The 20,554-nt window shown below is 46.4% G+C and overlaps 1 protein-coding gene across 1 annotated transcript in view; it reads right to left on the bottom strand.

Annotated features, from left to right (window-relative positions):
- Positions 1–728: 728 nt before the first annotated feature.
- Positions 729–20,554, bottom strand: part of LOC142302946 (uncharacterized) — a 101,946-nt gene continuing 82,120 nt past the window's right edge. The window contains exons 5-7 of the mRNA XM_075344052.1: positions 18,487–18,632; positions 4,454–4,551; positions 729–1,800 (exon numbers count right to left, since the gene is read on the bottom strand). Coding sequence (XP_075200167.1) covers positions 1,599–1,800; positions 4,454–4,551; positions 18,487–18,632 — 446 coding nt within the window. The 3' untranslated portion in view covers positions 729–1,598. The remainder of the gene's footprint in view (positions 1,801–4,453; positions 4,552–18,486; positions 18,633–20,554) is intronic.

Raw genomic sequence — 20,554 nt, forward strand, 5'->3', positions numbered from 1 at the left:
CTCACGCTCGCAGCAGATGACACTCGGCTCACGCTCGCAGCAGATTACGCTTGGCTCACACTTGCAGCAGATGACGCTCAGCTCACACTCGCAGCAGATAATGCTTGGCTCACACTCGCAGCAGATGACGCTTGGCTCACACTCGCAGCAGATGACGCTGCGCTCACGCTCGCAGCAGATGATGCTTGGCTCACACTCGCAGCAGATGACGATCGGCTCACACTTGCAGCAGATGACGCTCAGCTCACACTTGCAGCAGATGACACTCGGCTCACGCTCGCAGCAGATGACGCTGCGCTCACGCTCGCAGCAGATGATGCTTGGCTCACACTCGCAGCAGATGACGCTTGGCTCACACTTGCAGCAGATGACGCTCAGCTCACACTCGCAGCAGATGATGCTCGGCTCACGCTGGCAGCAGATGATGCTCGACTCACGCTGGCAGCAGACGACCCTGCGGCCACGCTCACAGCAGGCAACCCTCCGGTCACGCTCGCAGCAGGCAACCCTCCGGTCACGCTCGCAACAGATGACGCTCGGCTCACGCTTGCAGGAGATGACCCTTGGCTCACACTTGCAGCAGACAACCCTCGCTCATGCTCGCAGCAGATGACGCTCGGCTTATGCTGGCAGCAGATGACTTCACATGACATCTGTATCCAAGTCCACGTCTATGGGGATGATGGTGGCAGATGAGCGCTCTCAGACATGTATGATCATCAGGTTTATTCATTCTGTGGTGGAGACCAGCACATATCTGCATTGTCTTTCTGCGGAGGGTCATAAATAAGATCTTATATAGGAAAAGCAGGAGTTCATGAAGCTGATTCTCCCCTGTAATTGTAGAATCTAGCAGGTTAACCCCTTATATGCAGCTACTGTGGCATCTAAGCAGTATCATAATACAAGATGTGGATGATTTCATACCTCAGCTGGGGGCTAATTAGGGCTCAATTCTCAAGGTTGAAATAACAGAAATGTTAGAAACAGTTTACAAAAATATAGAATAAGAAATAAAATGTTTCCATTAATTAAAAAAAACAGGAAAAAACTTAAAATTATTTAAAAAAATTAACACAGCTAAAAAAATGCAGCATTCTTGTTACATGGGAACTTCCTGCCTCCTGGGTTTTTTTGCAGCTCTAAAATAGTTTTTTTCCTATTTTTCAAAATATTATGTAGACCCTTATAAAAAAAATTGCATAAAAAAATAAAAAAAACATAAAATTTGCATATAAGGAAAAAATAAAAAAAATGTAAACACGGAAAATGCCAGTGTTATGGGTTATGGGGTTGGGCTTCTGGGACCCCCAGATGCTGAATATGGGTGTGTGGGTGAGCGGCATACGCTGTACTGCTGGGGTATACGGATATATATGAATGCAGGCGGCAAGCTTTGGCGGCATATTATACACTTTTCCCTTGCTCCGCAGTATCGGGCAGTTGACGCTGTCACCTGCTGATTATTTTGTCATCGTTTCGCCCATGTCCTCTGGCTTATGGCGGAGTTCTCTCCTGTAGTGGGTTTTTCTTTGTTTTTTCATCCATAGAAGGGAAATGTTTGATGTTCTCCTGTGATGATCCCGCCGGGGTTTGGATCAATATAGTTTTTCACATTTATACTCCATTTCCCACAAAGACAAGCTGAAATAATAGTATTTTTTCTTATGCGGAGTTTCAGTCCTCATCGATGTCAGTAACAGATTCTTCTCACAAATCCATTTATTCCAGGACCAGCAATCATTCGCCGTTATTTCTCCTTTACTGATTTTCCAGCATTTGTCTCTATTGTTCGAATATCTGGAAAAGAAAAGTGAAAATTGTCAGAACAGTGAAAACAAGCAACAAGAATCCAAAAAGTGACGAGAAGGAACATGTCAGTAAATTTACAGTCCCCGGAGCGGGGAGCACCGCGGATCCGAATAATTACGACAGGATCCACATGTCAGGTTCCACCACATCCGTCTGCTGGACATTCGCGGATGACCCTGGCTGTGGCGGATCCTCGCCTCCTCCACGTGGAGGACCGGGCTCTTTCTCCAATAGCCGGAACTTTTTCATGTTTCTGCCATCACAGCCGCATCAGGGCTTGTTTTACCATAGAATCAACTGAAAAATGTGAAAAACTTTCCAAGTGCCAAACAAATGCAGAAAAAAACCTGCAATTGCATGGTTGTTTTTGGATTTTGCTTTAACAATGTTCGTGGTATTGGAGCGCGATTCTCCGGTTCAGTGTGACTACGACAATACCAAACGTATGGATCTTTCTTTTTATTAAGTGATGGAAAAAAATTCAGAAGTTTGTAAAGAATCTACTCGTGGTTTGTGTCCCTATTTTGTGTTTAATCCTCTGGTGATGGTCACACAGAGGGGCTTGTGTTGTACCTGATGAGGGGATGGATCTATTGTAACCTTTTTGGAGTAAATACAATGCTTTGATTCTTTTTTTTGTGTTATTTTCATTTTTCTTTTTGGCATTTACCACAGTATATAGTGTATATGAGAGGCTCCGGTGGCCGGTCTTCACAGGAGTACTAAGGTGGCAGGGACTGGACTTTAGCAGGACTCCGGACGCCATGCTTGTTAATCAGGGGCTGACGGGAGCTGGTTTACCCATGTACTGTTAAACTGTAGATTTAAGAGATTGAGAGCAGAATCTAAGTGGTGAACAGCAGCGATCTGAGCTCTGTTCCAGTCACTGCATTTATGGGCAGATAGTTAACATAACTGTTGAGATAAATATGGACCACACATGCAAAAACCATATGATGATCTAACACCGCCAGGCAAATATTTATACATCTCAACATGAGGTTCTTAGTGTAACAATCTGATCAGACTGTGTGATGCCGCTGCCAAGCCATAGCCACGTCTGAGTGAGTCACTAACTTTTTAACTTTTAATGACCTTACAGGTGCAGCACCGTGTGCCAACCACCGCTACAGTGACCTTGTATATCAGGGCAGGTGACCTGGTGCCTCATAACACCCAGGCTGCAAGGCCGAGTCCCCATGATTGCAGGCCGCACCTCCCCACCGACACAAAACCACCACAACAATGGCCGCCACATAGCACAACTACCTGGTGAAAAAGAGCTAGAAAACTCACCCTCCACAATAATGCCTTCACTGGTTTTGTTTCACTTGGCCCAGCGCTCCTCCCATTTGGCACAAGTGTTTTTATTTAGCAGGAGGGGTTCTGCCTATTTTTGTTTATAAAGTTTTGTCCATCCGTTTGTACATGTGTGACATCCGCGTAACATCCATGTGCATGTGTGACATTCATTTAACATCCGTGTTTGCATCTGTGACATCTGTGTGACATCCGTTTGCATGTGAGACATCCGTGTGCATGTGTGACATCCGTGTGTGCATCTGTGACATCTGTGTGACATCCGTGTGTGCATGTGTGACATCTGTGTGTGTATGTGTGACATCCGTGTGTGCATGTGTGACATCCATGTGATGTGTGTGTGCATGTGTGACATCCGTGTGTGCATCTGTGACATCCGTGTGTGCATCTGTGACATCTGTGTGACATCCGTTTGCATGTGTGACATCCGTGTGTGCATGTGTGACATCCATGTGATGTGCGTGTGCATGTGTGACATCCATGTGATGTGCGTGTGCATGTGTGACATCCATGTGATGTGCGTGTGCATGTGTGACATCCATGTGATGTGCGTGTGCATGTGTGACATCCATGTGATGTGCGTGTGCATGTGTGACATCCGTGTGTGCATGTGTGACATCCATGTGATGTGCGTGTGCATGTGTGACATCCGTGTGTGCAAGTGTGACTTCCTTGTGACTTCCGTGTGACTTAGCCGCACCTTTTAAGGTTATTAAAAATTAGAGAACCAGCAGAGAGGTTGACCGTGACGTGTCAGCGGCTTCACACACACGACTTTACTATGTGACATAGTCAGACACTGGAGGTGACACACCTTCTGAGGCATTAAAGGGTTAATCTAGCATTGCGCTATCAAAACAAAGGGCAGGATAATGCAGGGATGGGTTTGTGGTGAGACCGCAGTGTATCTCAATAAGTCATTAGTCAGGGGAGACCGGACTCTGTTTTTCCTTTAACTCTTTGTCAATGGCCAACCCCAACCAGAAGTCCATGAAGTCCACCGCTGGGGTGCTGGTGCCATGTGTAAGCCAAGGCAGAACTATCCAGGAGGTGAGAGACTCCTGCAGAGGTCAGTCTATGACTTGTCCCTAGGGTCAGGCATCTATTAATCATGAATACTGATAAAGTCACAATATAATAATAATAAGTGACCTCATTATAAGGCGACATCAGTTACACAATGACCCTCCGATGAGAAAACTGCCGCCATGGCTGGTGATGACTGGAGGCTGGAGTCTACGAGGACAGGTGGAGCGCTGCACATCCTACGTAGGCCCTGATATCTATACAAGTGGTGTCACAAGCGCAGCACAAGACTCACATTTTATAGTTTTCTGGCCACTTCCAATATTGATTAGAGTAGGATCCTTTTAATTCTTTGCCGACCCAGAAATCTCCTTCTTCCTTCATGAGAAAACTCTGAAAGAGATGAATATGGAGATGAATGAACAGAGAAATGGAGAAACGGTGGAGGAGAGACTTGTGTAGAGGCTTCTAGAGCGGAGGACGGAGGGGTGTCACTACCAGGAAAGGTATCTGTCCGGTAATGCTCGAAGGTTCCTGTGGGGAGACCATATGGGGCATATATGAGATATGCCCGTTATAGTATTAGTCGCCCCCATTGACTAGACACCAGCCCAGTTCACATTGGCTCAGCATAGTTTACATTGCTGTTCCGCACAGAGGCCTCCAGTAATCCAGCACTAAAGTGTCAGCGGCACATTTTGTGTGGAAAAAAAACATCCGGCCTTATTAACCCCAGTGTATAACATCCGGCCCCTCACTCCCGGTATATAACATCTGGCCCCATTACCCCCAGTTTATAACATCCAGCCCCATTACCCTCAGTGGGTAACATCTGGCCCCGTTACCCCCAGTTTATAACATCTGGCCCCATTACCCCTGGTGGATAATATCTGGCCCCATTACCCTCAGTGGGTAACATCTGGCCCCAATACCCTCAGTGGGTAACATCCGGCCCCATTTCCCTCAGGGGGTAACATCCGGCCCCATTACCCGCAGTGGGTAACATCCGGACCCAATACCCTCAGTGGGTAACATCCTGCCCCATTACACTCAATGGGTAACATCCGGCCCCATTACCCTCAGTGGGTAACATCCGGCCCCAATACCCTCAGTGGGTAACATCTGGCCCCATTACACTCAGTGGGTAACATCCGGCCCCATTACACTCAGTGGGTAACATCTGGCCCCATTACACTCAGTGGGTAACATCCGGCCCCATTACACTCAGTGGGTAACATCCGGCCCCATTACAGTCAGTGGGTAACATCCGGCCCCATTACACTCAGTGGGTAACATCTGGCCCCATTACACTCAGTGGGTAACGTCCGGCCCCATTACACTCAGTGGGTAACATCTGGTCCCATTACACTCAGTGGGTAACATCTGGTCCCATTACACTCAGTGGGTAACATCCGGCCCCATTACACTCAGTGGGTAACATCTGGCCCCATTACACTCAGTGGGTAACATCCGGCCCCATTACACTCAGGGGGTAACATCCGGCCCCATTACCCTCAGTGGGTAACATCCGGCCCCATTACCCTCAGTGGGTAACATCCAGCCCCATTACACTCAGTGGGTAACATCTGGCCCCATTACACTCAGTGGGTAACATCCAGCCCCATTACACTCAGTGGGTAAAATCCGGCCCCATTACCCTCAGGGGGTAACATCCGGCCCCATTACCCTCAGTGGGTAACATCCGGCCCCAATACCCTCAGTGGGTAACATCCGGCCCCATTACACTCAGTGGGTAACATCCGGCCCCATTACCCTCAGGGGGTAACATCCGGCCCCATTACCCTCAGTGGGTAACATCTGGCCCCATTACCCTCAGTGGGTAACATCTGGCCCCATTACACTCAGTGGGTAACATCCAGCCCCATTACACTCATTGGGTAACATCCGTCCCCATTACCCTCAGGGGGTAACATCCGGCCCCATTACACTCAGTGGGTAACATCTGGCCCCATTACACTCATTGGGTAACATCCAGCCCCATTACCCTCAGGGGGTAACATCCGGCCCCATTACCCTCAGGGGGTGACATCCGGCCCCAATACCCTCAGTGGGTAACATCCGGCCCCATTACACTCAGTGGGTAACATCCGGCCCCATTACACTCATTGGGTAACATCCAGCCCCATTACCCTCAGGGGGTAACATCCGGCCCCATCACCCTCAGTGGGTAACATCCGGCCCCATTACCCTCAGTGGGAAACATCCGACCCCATTACCCTCAGTGGGAAACATCCGACCCCATTACCCTCAATGGGAAACATCCGACCCCATTAACCTCAGTGGGAAACATCCGACCCCATTACCCTCAGTGGGTAACATCCGGCCCCATTGCTCTCCGTGGGTATCATCCAGCTCCATTACCCCGGATGGATAACATCCGGCCCCAGTACCCCTGGTGTCTAACATCCAGTCCCATTACCCCTGATGGATAACATCCGGCTGCATTACCCCCGGTAGATAACATCCAGCCCCATTACCCCCTGTGGATAACATCCGGCCCCATTACCCCTGGTGGATAACATCCGGCCCCATTGCCACCCGTGGATAACATCCAGCCCCATTATCCCTGGTGGATAACATGCAGCCCCATTATCCCTGATGGATAACATCCGGCCCCATTGCCACCCGTGGATAACATCCAGCCCCATTATCCCTGGTGGATAACATGCAGCCCCATTATCCCCGGTGGATAACATACGGCCCCATTACCCCTGATGGATAACATCCGGCTGCATTACCCCCGGTGGATAACATCCGGCCCCATTGCCACCCGTGGATAACATCTGGCCCCATTACCCCTGGTGGATAACATCCGGCCCCATTACCCCCTGTGGATAACATCCGGCCCCATTACCCCTGGTGGATAACATCCGGCCCCATTACCCCTGGTGGATAACATCCGGCCCCATTGCCACCCGTGGATAACATCCGGCCCCATTACCCCCTGTGGATAACATCCGGCCCCATTACCCCTGGTGGATAACATCCGGCCCCATTACCCCTGGTGGATAACATCCGGCCCCATTGCCACCCGTGGATAACATCCAGCCCCATTACCCCTGGTGGATAACATCCGGCCCCATTGCCCCTGGTGGATAACATCCGGCCCCATTACCACCGGTGGATAACATCCGGCCCCATTACCCCTGGTGGATAACATCCGGCCCCATTGCCACCCGTGGATAACATCCAGCCCCATTACCCCTGGTGGATAACATCCGGCCCCATTGCCCCTGGTGGATAACATCCGGCCCCATTACCACCGGTGGATAACATCCAGCCCCATTACCTCCTGGTGTATGTAAAAAGTCTTCCTTTATTAAAAAAATCCACAGTAGACATAGATATGTATAATTTTGCTGATACAACAAAAGTGTATATTTGTGAAATTCTGGTTCGGGATTGCATTATGAGAGGGACAGGATTACCTAAGATGGACAAAACCAGGTGTCACTAAAACATATAAATACTTCATCACATGACACTCGGGGGGCTCATTCCACTCGAGGGTCATCACTGAAGCAACACAAGCTGGCAGGGCTCCAGCAGGTCACACATCATGACTGAAACCAAAAGGATCCACCAAGCCACCGAGGATCATCCATTGATGGGTCATTACAGGAAAAGAATAGCTATTCTAAGATTGCTACAGAGAGCTGGGATGTGTCAACGTTAACCCCTGCCATGCTGACCAAAGATGTAATAACACCTGTACCGGAACTGACAGGATAGAGGATTCTAAAATTGCACAGACTTGACATTGCGCAGATACCAAAAGCAAATAATAATATCTTTCAGTTATGGACTCTGCTTTCTTATCAACATATACGTTACAGACTTTGAATAAATATATGGACTTTGCAATACAGAATAAAGTTTATGGACTGAACAATAATGAATGCAATAATGGACTGTATCAACATGTTAGGCTACGGGTTGAACTAGATGGACTTAGAGTCTCCCTTCAACCTTAAAAACTATGATACTATGATACTAAACTGATGTATGGTCATCTATTCCAAAGAAGTTATTATCTAAAGACTATGTTTATGCCAGAAATAATCAACAGAAATTAGAGGAAGATGAGAAGACATATGTGATGACCAGATGACATCAGATGAAGATGAGAAAACACCACATGATGACCAGATGACACCAGATGAAGATGAGAAGACACCACATGATGACCAGATGACACCAGATGAAGATGAGAAGACACCACATGATGACCAGATGACACCAGATGAAGATGAGAAGACACCACATGATGACCAGATGACACCAGATGAAGATGAGAGGACACCACATGATGACCAGTTGACACCAGATGAAGATGAGAAGACTCCACGTGATGACTAGATGACATCAGATGAATATGAGAAGACACCACATGATGACCAGATGATATCAGATGATGATAATACGCCACGTGATGACCAGATGACATCAGATGAAGATAATAAGACACCACATGATGACCAGAAGACACCAGATGAAGATGAGAAGATACATTGTGATGACCAGATGACATCAGATGAAGATGAGAAGACACCACGTGATGACCAGATGACATAAGATGAAGATGAGGAGATGCCACATGATAACCAGATGACATCAGATGAAGATGAGAAGATGGGGGGCGAGGGTATTCACTTTATAGAAGGGGAATGTAGTGCAGATAGTGACCAGGGCACAAGTAATGAAATTGGGGGTGGTACGGGGGGAAGGGTTAGGACAGTCAATACAGTAAGCAGGAATACAGGTACAGAGTCATACGTAACGTGCATGTACACTAATGCCCGAAGCCTCACAAATAAGGTGGAGGAATTAGAATTAATATTGTTGGAAGAAAATTATGATATAGTGGGGATATCAGAGACATGGCTGGATGAGAGCTATGACTGGGCTGTTAATTTACAGGGTTATAGCCTATTCAGGAATGACCGTACAAATAAGCGAGGGGGAGGTGTGCGTCTATATGTAAAATCATCCTTAAAACCCATCCTGCGTGACAACATATGTGAGGGTACTGAGAATGTAGAGTCCCTATGGGTGGAGATAAGGGGGGGGAGAATGAATAATAAAATACTGATAGGGGTGTGTTATAAGACGCCGAATATTATGGAAGAGGTAGAGAATCTCCTCATAAAGCAAATTGATAAAGCAACGAGTCTCGGAGAGGTAATTATTATGGGGGACTTTAACTATCCTGATATAAATTGGAGAACAGAAACTTGCAGTTCCAGCAAAGGAAATAGATTTTTGATAACAATGAAAGATAATTACCTTTCACAAATGGTGCATGACCCCACAAGAGGGGGAGCACTACTAGACCTTGTACTAACCAATAGGCCAGACCGCATATCAAATATACAAGTTGGGGGTTACTTGGGGAATAGTGATCACAAAATAATAAGTTTTCATGTATTTTTTAGTAAGATGTATAGTAGAGGGGCTGCAAGGACACTAAACTTCAAGAAAGCAAATTTTAAACGGTTGATAGATGATCTTAGTGCAATAAACTGGGATGATGTACTAAGTAATAAAAGTACACAAAGCAAATGGGAGACTTTTATGAGCATCCTGAATAGGGCTTGTGTAGAAAATATACCCTATGGGAACAAACATGCTAGAAATAGGAGGAAACCCCTATGGCTAAATAGAGCTGTAAGGGAAGCAATAAAAGAAAAACAGAAAGCCTTAAAAGAATTAAAGAGGGTAGGTAGTGATGAGGCATTATATAATTATAGAAAATTAAATAAAATATGTAAAAAGCAAATTAAGTTAGCTAAGTTTGAGACAGAGAGACTCATTGCGAGAGAAAGTAAAAATAATCCTAAAATATTCTTTAACTACATAAACAGTAAAAAACTGAAAAGCGATAGTGTTGGCCCCCTTAAAAATAGTCTTGGTGAAATGGTGGAAGGGGATGAGGGTAAAGCCAACCTGCTGAATGACTTTTTTTCTACGGTTTTTATACAAGAAAATGTCATGGCAGATGACATGACCAGTGATACCATAAATTCACCCTTGAATATTACCTGCTTAACCCAGCAGGAAGTACGCCGCCGCCTCGAAATCACTAAGGTTGACAAATCTCCGGGTCCGGATGGCATACACCCCAGAGTACTACAGGAATTGAGTTCTGTGATAGATAGACCATTATTTTTAATCTTCTCAGATTCCTTAATAACAGGGTCGGTACCGCAGGACTGGCGCATAGCAAATGTGGTGCCAATATTCAAAAAGGGGACAAAAACTGAGCCGGGAAATTATAGGCCGGTAAGTTTAACCTCTACGGTTGGTAAAATCCTTGAGGGTTTCTTGAGAGATGCTATACTGGAGTATCTCAAGAAAAATAACCTTATGACAGAGTATCAACATGGGTTTATGAGGGATCGATCCTGTCAAACTAATTTGATCAGCTTCTATGAAGAGGTAAGTTCAAGCCTGGAGCAGGGAAATGCAGTGGATGTTGTGTATATGGACTTTTCAAAAGCTTTTGATACGGTGCCACACAAAAGGTTGGTACATAAAATGAGAATAATGGGGATAGGGGAAAATATGTGTAACTGGGTTAAAAACTGGCTCAGTGATAGGAAACAAAGGGTGGTTATTAATGGTACGTACTCGGACTGGGTCTCAGTTCATAGTGGGGTACCACAGGGGTCAGTATTGGGCCCGCTTCTTTTCAACATATTTATAAATGACCTTGTTGGGAGCATGCGGAGTAGAATTTCAATATTTGCAGATGATACTAAACTCTGCAGGGTAATCAATACAGAGGAGGATAATTTTATATTACAGGGAGATTTATGTAAATTGGAGGATTGGGCTGAGAAGTGGCAATTGAAGTTTAATGTAGATAAATGTAAGGTCATGCACTTGGGTAGAGGAAATAACATTTATGATTATGTACTTAATTGTAGAACACTGGGTAAAACAGACACAGAAAAAGACTTGGGTGTATGGGTGGATGGTAAACTTCACTTTAGTGGACAGTGTCAGGCAGCTGCTGCCAGGGCTAATAAAATAATGGGATGTATTAAAAGAGGTAGAAGTGTTCATGAAAAAAATATAGTTCTACCTCTGTACAAGTCACTAGTGCGACCGCACTTAGAATACTGTGTACAATTCTGGTCACCGATATATAAGAAGGACATAGCTGAACTGGAGGGTGCAGAGAAGAGCGACCAAGATTATTAGAGGAATGGGTGGGCTGCAATACCAAGACAGGTTATTAAACTTGGGGTTATTTAGTTTGGAAAAACGAAGGCTTAGGGGGGATCTAATCACAATGTATAAATATATGAGGGGACAGTACAGAGACCTTTCCAAAGATCTTTTTACACCTAGGCCTGCGACTGGAACACGGGGGCATCCGCTACGTCTTGAGGAAAAAAGGTTTAATCATAATCACAGACGAGGATTCTTTACTGTACGAGCAGTGAGACTATGGAACTCTCTGCCGCATGATGTTGTAATGAGTGATTCACTACTAACATTTAAGCAGAGCCTGGATGCCTTTCTTGAAAAATTTAATATTACCAGTTATGTATATTAGATTTTATGACAGGGTATTGATCCAGGTAACTAGTCTGATTGCCGGATGTGGAGTCAGGAAGGAAATTTTTTCCCCATTGGAACTTGTTTGCCACATTGGGGTTTTTTTGCCTTCCTCTGGATCAACATGTTAGGCTACGGGTTGAACTAGATGGACTTAGAGTCTCCCTTCAACCTTAAAAACTATGATACTATGATACTATGCCATGTGATGACCAGATGACATCAGATGATGATCAGAGCCATTTGATCATTTTAGATTTAGGGGAGTATAATTATGTATTTTATATGATTATCAGTCACGGCCTACCATAACATGAATCCACATTTATTAATATTAGATTACTGAACCATATAGCAATAATGCAATATTGATTATTATTATGGACATTTAAACTGCTATCGCCAAAGAAGAAAGAAGATCTGTTATCCTAATGATGAATTTATCCACTTTGAGGGTTCCATTCAATATATATGTCCCCCGCAAACAGGGGAATGTAAATAGTCCACATTTATTAAATATTTCACTGTATATATAGGTATGTATATTTTTGCTGATATAACAAAAGTGTATATTCCTTTGTGTAATTCTGGTAATGGATTGTATCATGAAAGGGACAGGATTTCCTAAGATGGATCGTTCCTGGAACCTGTGATCGATTGATCGATCCAGTGCAGCGGGAATATCATGGCCTGCCATTTCATCCTAAGTCATCCCAGAAATACCTTCCCAATAGGCGGCCACTAACGCCTGATTATTCTATCCCAGTTCTGAGGAGCGGGTGCAGAATTGAACACCATACTGACCCACCGTCTGAACTCCTTAATGCAGCCGAAGAAGAGATGATACAGCAGAAGTGACAATGCCCTGCTGATTACAATTTTTCCTGAAGAACTCCAGGAAATCCAGGACATCAGAGGTAACTGGGTCTCTTCTCTCCCACAGGGGATTCACTCAGGTGAAAGCCTCCTTACTGGGGTGCGAGATTAAAGGGAATGTGTCACCAGGTTTTTCCCAGCTAATCTGAGAGCAGCATAATGTAGTGGCAGAGATCCTGTTTCCAGCGATGTGTCACTTGCTGAGCTGCTTAGTGTAGTTTTGATAAAATCACTGTTTAATCAGCAGGAGACTATCATTAGAGGACTACTTGGTGTCTGTCCCTATATTATGCTGCTCTCAGATGAGGGGTCAAAAACCTGGTGACAGATTTTCTTTAAGAATGCCACTTTGGCCTGGTCCAAACAAAACTGGAGATCCAACATTTCAAAGTGCAGAGTGCAATAGTTGATGATGAACCCTCGGCATTGCTTTGGTTTATTGTCAAAACATGGTGGGCAGACAGACAAGGCCCAGAAGCAGTTGGTGCTGGACAAATGCAGATGAGATAACTGGACCCAAGTCTTTCAAACGGGTGTCCACCAACCATAGATCAGACAGAATCTGATCCTGCTGGTCTTGCATGTGAGACATCCCCTGGTACAACGTTGGAAGAGTTAAGGCTGCTTTACACGAGTCAATCCATCGTGCGATTTATTTGGCAAAGTCTTTTTTTTTTTTTTTGTTTGTATTGCTGATAGGTATTTGTCCATGCGTCACACGTTGAGTGTTGTCAAACGACCACAAAGCGCTCATCGATATATTGATTGGCCATGGCGGACGTCCAAAAGGCTTCACACATGTTTTCCTTTGGTCAATCTGTCTTTTGTATGGGCGTAATTAGGCAAACTATACAGCCCTCCGTGACGTTGTCTGGATTGTGTCACGCTCCCCGGGTCCTCGGCTCCCCTTCCCGGGTCCCCTGCCCCGCTCCCCGGCTCACCTGCCACGCTCCCCGCGTCCCAGTCCCTTGTGCCCGTCCTTCCTGGGCTTCCTGGCCGCCGATCCCGGCGCCCGACGGCCTCCCAGGCCCTGCTCGGCTCCCCTGCGTCCTCCTCTCAGCCTCCTTCCCTGGCTTCTGGCACCCGGGCCGCGCGCACGCGCATTAGGGCGCGCGCGCGGTCACTGACCCTTTCTTAAAGGGCCAGCGCCCATTAACAGGAAATGAGGTTAGACAGGTACGGGGTATAAAGGGGGTTCTTGTCCAAGGGGGCGGGGCCTGATCTTCGTGTTTTCTGAGCTAGGAGTCAGGTCTCCTTGTGTTTTCCTGCCATACTTACGTATCTCTCTTCTAGAGCTGATCCCGCCTCGCCATCCAGTCCTGCTGAATCCCGAGCCCCGCACGCTGTCCGTCTGCCATCTGACAGTCCGTACCATCTCGGATCCCTGCGGTGACCTGTCATCTCGCTCCCAAGGTTCCGGACCCCGCCTGACATCATCTCGGCCTCCGAACCTGAGCTACGTCACCCGGACTACCATCTGTGACTCCGTGGTCCCAGGGACTCCTTCGCTACCTTCACTTGCACGGACTGTTCTGCTGCCCATCAGTGCTTCAGCTACCGGACTCCCTACCACCATCTTAGAGTTCGGTCCAGTGGATCCACCTCCTGGGTCTGCCCGACCGCCCGGCCCTGACAGATTGTTGCACGCCCTGAATTCTTCTGACCTGCTCAATCCAGTTCTGCTAATGTGGTTGATTGGTTACATACCATATATATAGTTTCGCTTCTGCGCCTGTCTTTGTTGCCTCGTGTGTCCTTAGCATCAGTCTTGTTTGTGGTCTGGTTTATGACGAATTCAGAGTATCTATCCTCCAAAGGTGGGTTATATTATTTTTTGTATGTTTTATTTATTGTGTCATTTAGCCGTTCCCAATTATTTTTTTTTTTAATGTTTATTTTTTATTGTTATTTGTGTAGGTTTTATCGTGGAATATGTTTTTTGAAACATAATAATGTTTTTTTTTATTTTTTTCTCTTTTTTGTTATTTTAAAAATAAAAACATATTACATGTTTATTATAACAGTGTCAAATAAAATGTTCTCATATAATCTTTCACAGATGACGGCTCATCAAAACGAATTATTTTTGCGTGATTTCATTGCAAAATATCGCACATTAACCTGTCTTTGGAAAATAAAATCGCCTGAATATAGTAACAAACGCATTAAACAAGCAGCTTATGTGGATCTGATTACTATCTTTAAAAACCATTTTCCTAATGAGCCTGTGGATGTAAATGTGATCAAGAAAAAAATACAAGGAATACGCAATAAATAAATAAAAAGGAACTAAATAAAGTCGAGGAGTCACGACGTTCAGGGGCTGCGACTGCCGATCTTTATGTCCCACGGCTGTGGTATTTTGATCTACTTGACTTCACAAGAGATCAAGAGATTCCAAGGTCATCACCAAGTATGCTTTCCATTCAGGAGTCAGAAAATGGGGCAATTGCCACCTCGTCGCAAAATTCTGAGCTATATCAGACCATTCTGAAGTTGTCTTGGGGAAAGGCATGAAATCTGCTAACGCATGTATTATTGCCTGACAAGTCTCCGGAATTAAGGAACTTAATAGGGATCTCGAAATACCAGCAGAATATTGTAGATCAGTGAGGCTACGGCCTGTGGCAAGATAGCGCAAAGTCACCAGCAACCTTTCTTCCGCAGGAACAGCCTTACGCATTAAAGTATCTCTGCGCTTTATGTATGGGCTGATACGCGTCAGGACTAATGAGAAAGATTCTTCCGACATACGTAGATAGTTGCGGTAATCATGCGGATTGCGTTCCTGTAAATCATGCACTAGACGCACGTGGGATATCTCATCCCTTCGAAGCAGCCATTGGCGTGACCATAATCTTTTGGGGCGAGGATTCATACGTGTATTTTGGTCCATTTCCTCCTCCTCCTGCAATATCTCGGTCATAAGGAGACCCACAGATAAAATGTTTTGACATTGCTGAACATCCTGATACCTTAAATTATATAAAACACACACATTATAATGATGCCAAATGTCGATTTTGATCAAAAAAGGAAAGATTGGCATATAACAACTTACCACAAAAAAGGTATACAAGGAGTGAGGTCGGAAAATCCAGCGAACAAACTAACGTAAGAAAATTTAGGAGTAATGCACTATAAAACACTGAGCATGACGCCAAGGCTGATTGTTCACACATCATGACTACAGCTCCGTATTTTATAACAGTAATAACCAATCAAAACGCATCTGCTACAACCAATCCGATTAGATTAGGCGTGATTATTTAAAACCACAAATACGCCCTGAACGTTTACTGACGTCACAAACAACTACGAGGATGGCCGATTACACGGTGTCACACTTTGCGTTGTGTCGTTCATTAAGACTAAACTGACCGATTTTATGGAATTAAACGATGAGTACACGATGGCCGAATTTCAAACGATTAGGCATCGGTTGAACTCGCAAGTAGCTGTCACATGAGGAGATGTCGTTACGAATGACGGAAGTGCGTCACAAAATCCGTGACCCCAACGATGCATCGCACAATAGATCGACTCGTGTAAAGCAGCCTTAAGGGTTTTGTATTCAGTGGGATCCATGGTCTGCTGAGCCAACTGTACTGCCCGCCGGGGAGGAAAGCGGGTGTGGACCCACTGGACAGCAGGTAGCAGGAGAGCACATGGACGGCCACAGGGAGGCAAGGGAGCACGCGGTCTGGCTCACCACAGCATGTACTGGCCTCAGGAAACAGGAGAAATCGAGTATATCATGCAAAAATATGTCTTTTATTGAAAAACAAAGGTGACATTAAAAATACCAATGGTACAGGAAAGGAAAAAAGGAAAAACCGAAGACATAGGGAAAACTGTAATAACCGGCAATACAATGCACCTGAGCACCAATTCACATTAATGGGGTATTGCACCTTAGCCCGTCACAAGCACATTGTGGATTAACAAGGGGCAAGCATAAAAAGTATCCCATAAAAAAGTGCCAGGATGATGGAAAACATAGTGGTGGTCCCTGAAGGAATTTAAAAAGACACATGTGTCACAAGCCAATCAGTGGATAAAAAAGTTAGATAAATTCCATAGTACATACCAGTATAGAGTGGCACAGGAGAAAAACAGGGACCAACCAGACGGTGTTACAAGGATCACACCGCCAGACACCCCTACGTACGTTTCACACTGTTTGAAAACTGGATAGCTTCTTCAGGGGGAAGAAAAAGACCAAGGTACCAGGAACTGCTGCGAGCACCTTTTAAATACGGCACCGAGCACATCATGTGAATCACCTGAAAGCTGTGTGAATGACGCATGCGTCTGGTCGCCGCCCCCCTGCACCACTCACCCGGCAGAGTGAGTAAACTGCGCGGGCGACACAGCATTGCTATGACACCCGAACACGCACAGAGGCCCTAAGGATGCTAGGAGGACTGGCCAGGGAACACGCGAGCGCATGCACACAAACGACAAAAGGTGGTGATATGATGGTTCCCATCTAGAAGATGTAATGTAGATAGCGCAGTGTTGGTTGTCATGCTTGCTCCACAGCAACATATGGATAACCACGGAAGATAAAAATGGATCTGATAAAAATATCAATATAAAATATGTGATGTCAGCAAACAAAAAATACCATGGTAATATAAAATAGTGAATACCTAAAAACAAATGTATAAAGAGTCCTGAAACCCAAAACGTAAAGAAAGCAAAAAAGAAAAAAGAAAAAAAAAGAAGAAAGAAGGAAAAGAGAACCATTGAGAAGAATGCCGAGGCTATAGGGGCAGAAACAAACCAATCAGAGATGCATTATAAAAATGAGGAGAAACTGATGTTCTCATTAAGGCCACCGGGCACAATTGTCCCAAGGACAGCTATCCATTTTGCTTTGCATTGCGCGAGTAATTTCTTGAGGATACCACCTCTGTCACAGATGTCATCTATGCCTCGAAGTTTAAGCGAGTTAGGGTCACAGGCTTGGCTCAACACCTGCTCATCGAATGGTTAGACGCAGACCTGGAGAGGCGTACAAAGCACAGTGTCTGCACCCACTGTGAAATCTGGTGGAGGATCGGTGATGATCTGGGGAGGCTTCAGCAAGGCTGGAATTGGGAAGATTAAACTTTGCGAAGGACGTATAAATCAAGCCGCATACAAGGTTATCCTGTAATAACAGCTGCTTCCTTCTGCTCAGGCAATGTTCCCCAACTCTGAGGACTGTTTTTTTTTCCAGCAGGATAATGCATCATGCCACACAGCTAGGTCAATCAATGCGTGGATCAAGGACCACTACATCAAAACCCTGTCATGGCCAGCCCAATCTCCAGACCTGAACCCCATTGAAAACCTCTGGAATGTAATCAAGAGGAAGATGGATAGTCACAAGCCATCAAACAGAAGAACTGCTTACATTTCTGCACCAGGAGTGGCATAAGCTCACTCAAAAGCCGTGTGAAGACTGGAGGAAAGCGGCCAAGACACAGGAAAGCTGGGATTACACATCATGGTTATTCCACAAAATATTGATTTCTTAATCTTCCTGTGGTAAAACATTATATTGTTGTGTGTAAATTATGAGGAACTTGTTTTCTTTGCATTATTTGAGGTGAAAGTGCTGCACATTCTGTGCATTCTGTGCATTCTGTGCATTGTTCTGTTATTTTCACCATTTCGAAGACGTCAGTAGTTTATAGAATAAAGAACAATTTGTATTTTACTCAGAAATAGAAAGAGAAAAATCAGACAATCTAACAATCGTGCAGCGGGGCCTTCATTTTGCCGGAGCTGTGTGTTATTTGTACAGTTTCTCAGTGTCCCATCCATCAGAGATGAAGCAGATTACGCGGCAGGTCTGCGGCCCGCGGTCCTTACCTTCAGTTCAGCATCGTCCTCTTGTAAAACCGCCATATGAGACTGTCTCTCTTCACAGTCTTTCCAGCTCGAGTCCCACCCTTTTTTTTCTTTGGAAAAGTAAAAACATTTTTTGCCAAACAATGTCCAGTTTTCAGGGCAGAATTCTGAAATACAGAAAAGTGCAGCAGTCGTTACAGCCGCAGGGACGTTACTACCGGCTTCATACAGAAACAGATCCCAGCAGTCGTTACAGCCGCAGGGACGTTACTACCGGCTTCATACAGAAACAGATCCCAGCAGTCGTTACAGCCGCAGGGACGTTACTACCGGCTTCATACAGAAACAGATCCCAGCAGTCGTTACAGCCGCAGGGACGTTACTACCGGCTTCATACAGAAACAGATCCAAGCAATCAGATCAATCCCACAGATTAAATATACAACTGTGACATGTGAGCAGCACTTTACTATAGATGGGGGCTCAGTGGTTAGCAATGTGCTATATATAGGGCAATAATGGGCTCAGTGGTCAGCACTGTACTAGGTACTGGGCAGCTTGATGGCTCAGTGGATAGCAAATCCCACAAAAAATGACACTTTCAAGGAGTTTCTATGTTCTCCCTGGGTTTTCCCCAGATTCTTTACTTTCCTCCCACACTCTAAAGCAGGGGTGGGGAATCTCCGCATACGGCTGCCAAGACATTTTTGGCGGCTCCCAGGCAGATTCCCGGGGGTGGCAGTGCTCAAGCCGCCACTGCAGTCTTGCAGACCGCCGGCCCTTTAAATTCCCACATGCACAGCTTGTGCGTACTAATGGGTTCTCCTGCTGGCCAGTGCCAATGTGCTCAGGACTTACTTTGTGGGTGGGTTTAGCGCTCTGTGCTTCCGTCCCACAGCAGCTTCACAGCTACCAGCACTGTGCCTCTCCCCAGTGCTGTCTGTGCCTCTCCCCAGTGCTGTCTGTGCCTCTCCCCAGTGCTGTCTGTGCCTCTCCCCAGTGCTGTCTGTGCCTCTCCCCAGTGCTGTCTGTGCCTCTCCCCAGTGCTGTCTGTGCCTCTCCCCAGTGATGTCTGTGCCTCTCCCCAGTGCTGTCTGTGCCTCTCCCCAGTGATGTCTGTGCCTCTCCCCAGTGCTGTCTGTGCCTCTCCCCAGTGCTGTCTGTGCCTCTCCCCAGTGCTGTCTGTGCCTCTCCCCAGTGATGTCTGTGCCTCTCCCCAGTGATGTTTGTGACTCTCCCCAGTGCTGTCTGTGCCTCTCCCCAGTGATGTCTGTGACTCTCCCCAGTGATGTCTTTGACTCTCCCCAGTGATGTCTGTGCCTCTCCTCAGTGCTGTCTGTGCCTCTCCCCAGTGCTGTCTGTGCCTCTCCCCAGTGATGTCTGTGCCTCTCCCCAGTGCTGTCTGTGCCTCTCCCCAGTGCTGTCTGTGCCTCTCCCCAGTGATGTCTGTGCCTCTCCCCAGTGCTGTCTGTGACTCTCCCCAGTCCTGTCTGTGCCTCTCCCCAGTGCTGTCTGTGCCTCTCCCCAGTGATGTCTGTGACTCTCCCCAGTGATGTCTTTGACTCTCCCCAGTGATGTCTGTGCCTCTCCCCAGTGCTGTCTGTGTCTCTCCCCAGTGATGTCTGTGACCCTCCCCAGTGATGTCTTTGACTCTCCCCAGTGATGTCTGTGCCTCTCCCCAGTGCTGTCTGTGACTCTCCCCAGTGATGTCTGTGCCTCTCCCCAGTGCTGTCTGTGCCTCTCCCCAGGGCTGTCTGTGTCTCTCCCCAGTGATGTCTGTGTCTCTCCCCAGTGCTGTCTGTGCCTCTCCCCAGGGCTGTCTGTGTCTCTCCCCAGTGATATCTGTGCCTCTCCCCAGTGCTGTCTGTGCCTCTCCCCATTGCTGTCTGTGCCTCTCCCCAGTGCTGTCTGTGTCTCTCCCCAGTGATGTCTGTGACCCTCCCCAGTGATGTATTTGACTCTCCCCAGTGATGTCTGTGCCTCTCCCCAGTGCTGTCTGTGACTCTCCCCAGTGATGTCTGTGCCTCTCCCCAGTGCTGTCTGTGCCTCTCCCCATTGCTGTCTGTGTCTCTCCCCAGTGCTGTCTATG

Source organism: Anomaloglossus baeobatrachus, chromosome 1, assembly GCF_048569485.1.
Source record: "Anomaloglossus baeobatrachus isolate aAnoBae1 chromosome 1, aAnoBae1.hap1, whole genome shotgun sequence".
Taxonomy (NCBI): domain Eukaryota; kingdom Metazoa; phylum Chordata; class Amphibia; order Anura; family Aromobatidae; genus Anomaloglossus; species Anomaloglossus baeobatrachus.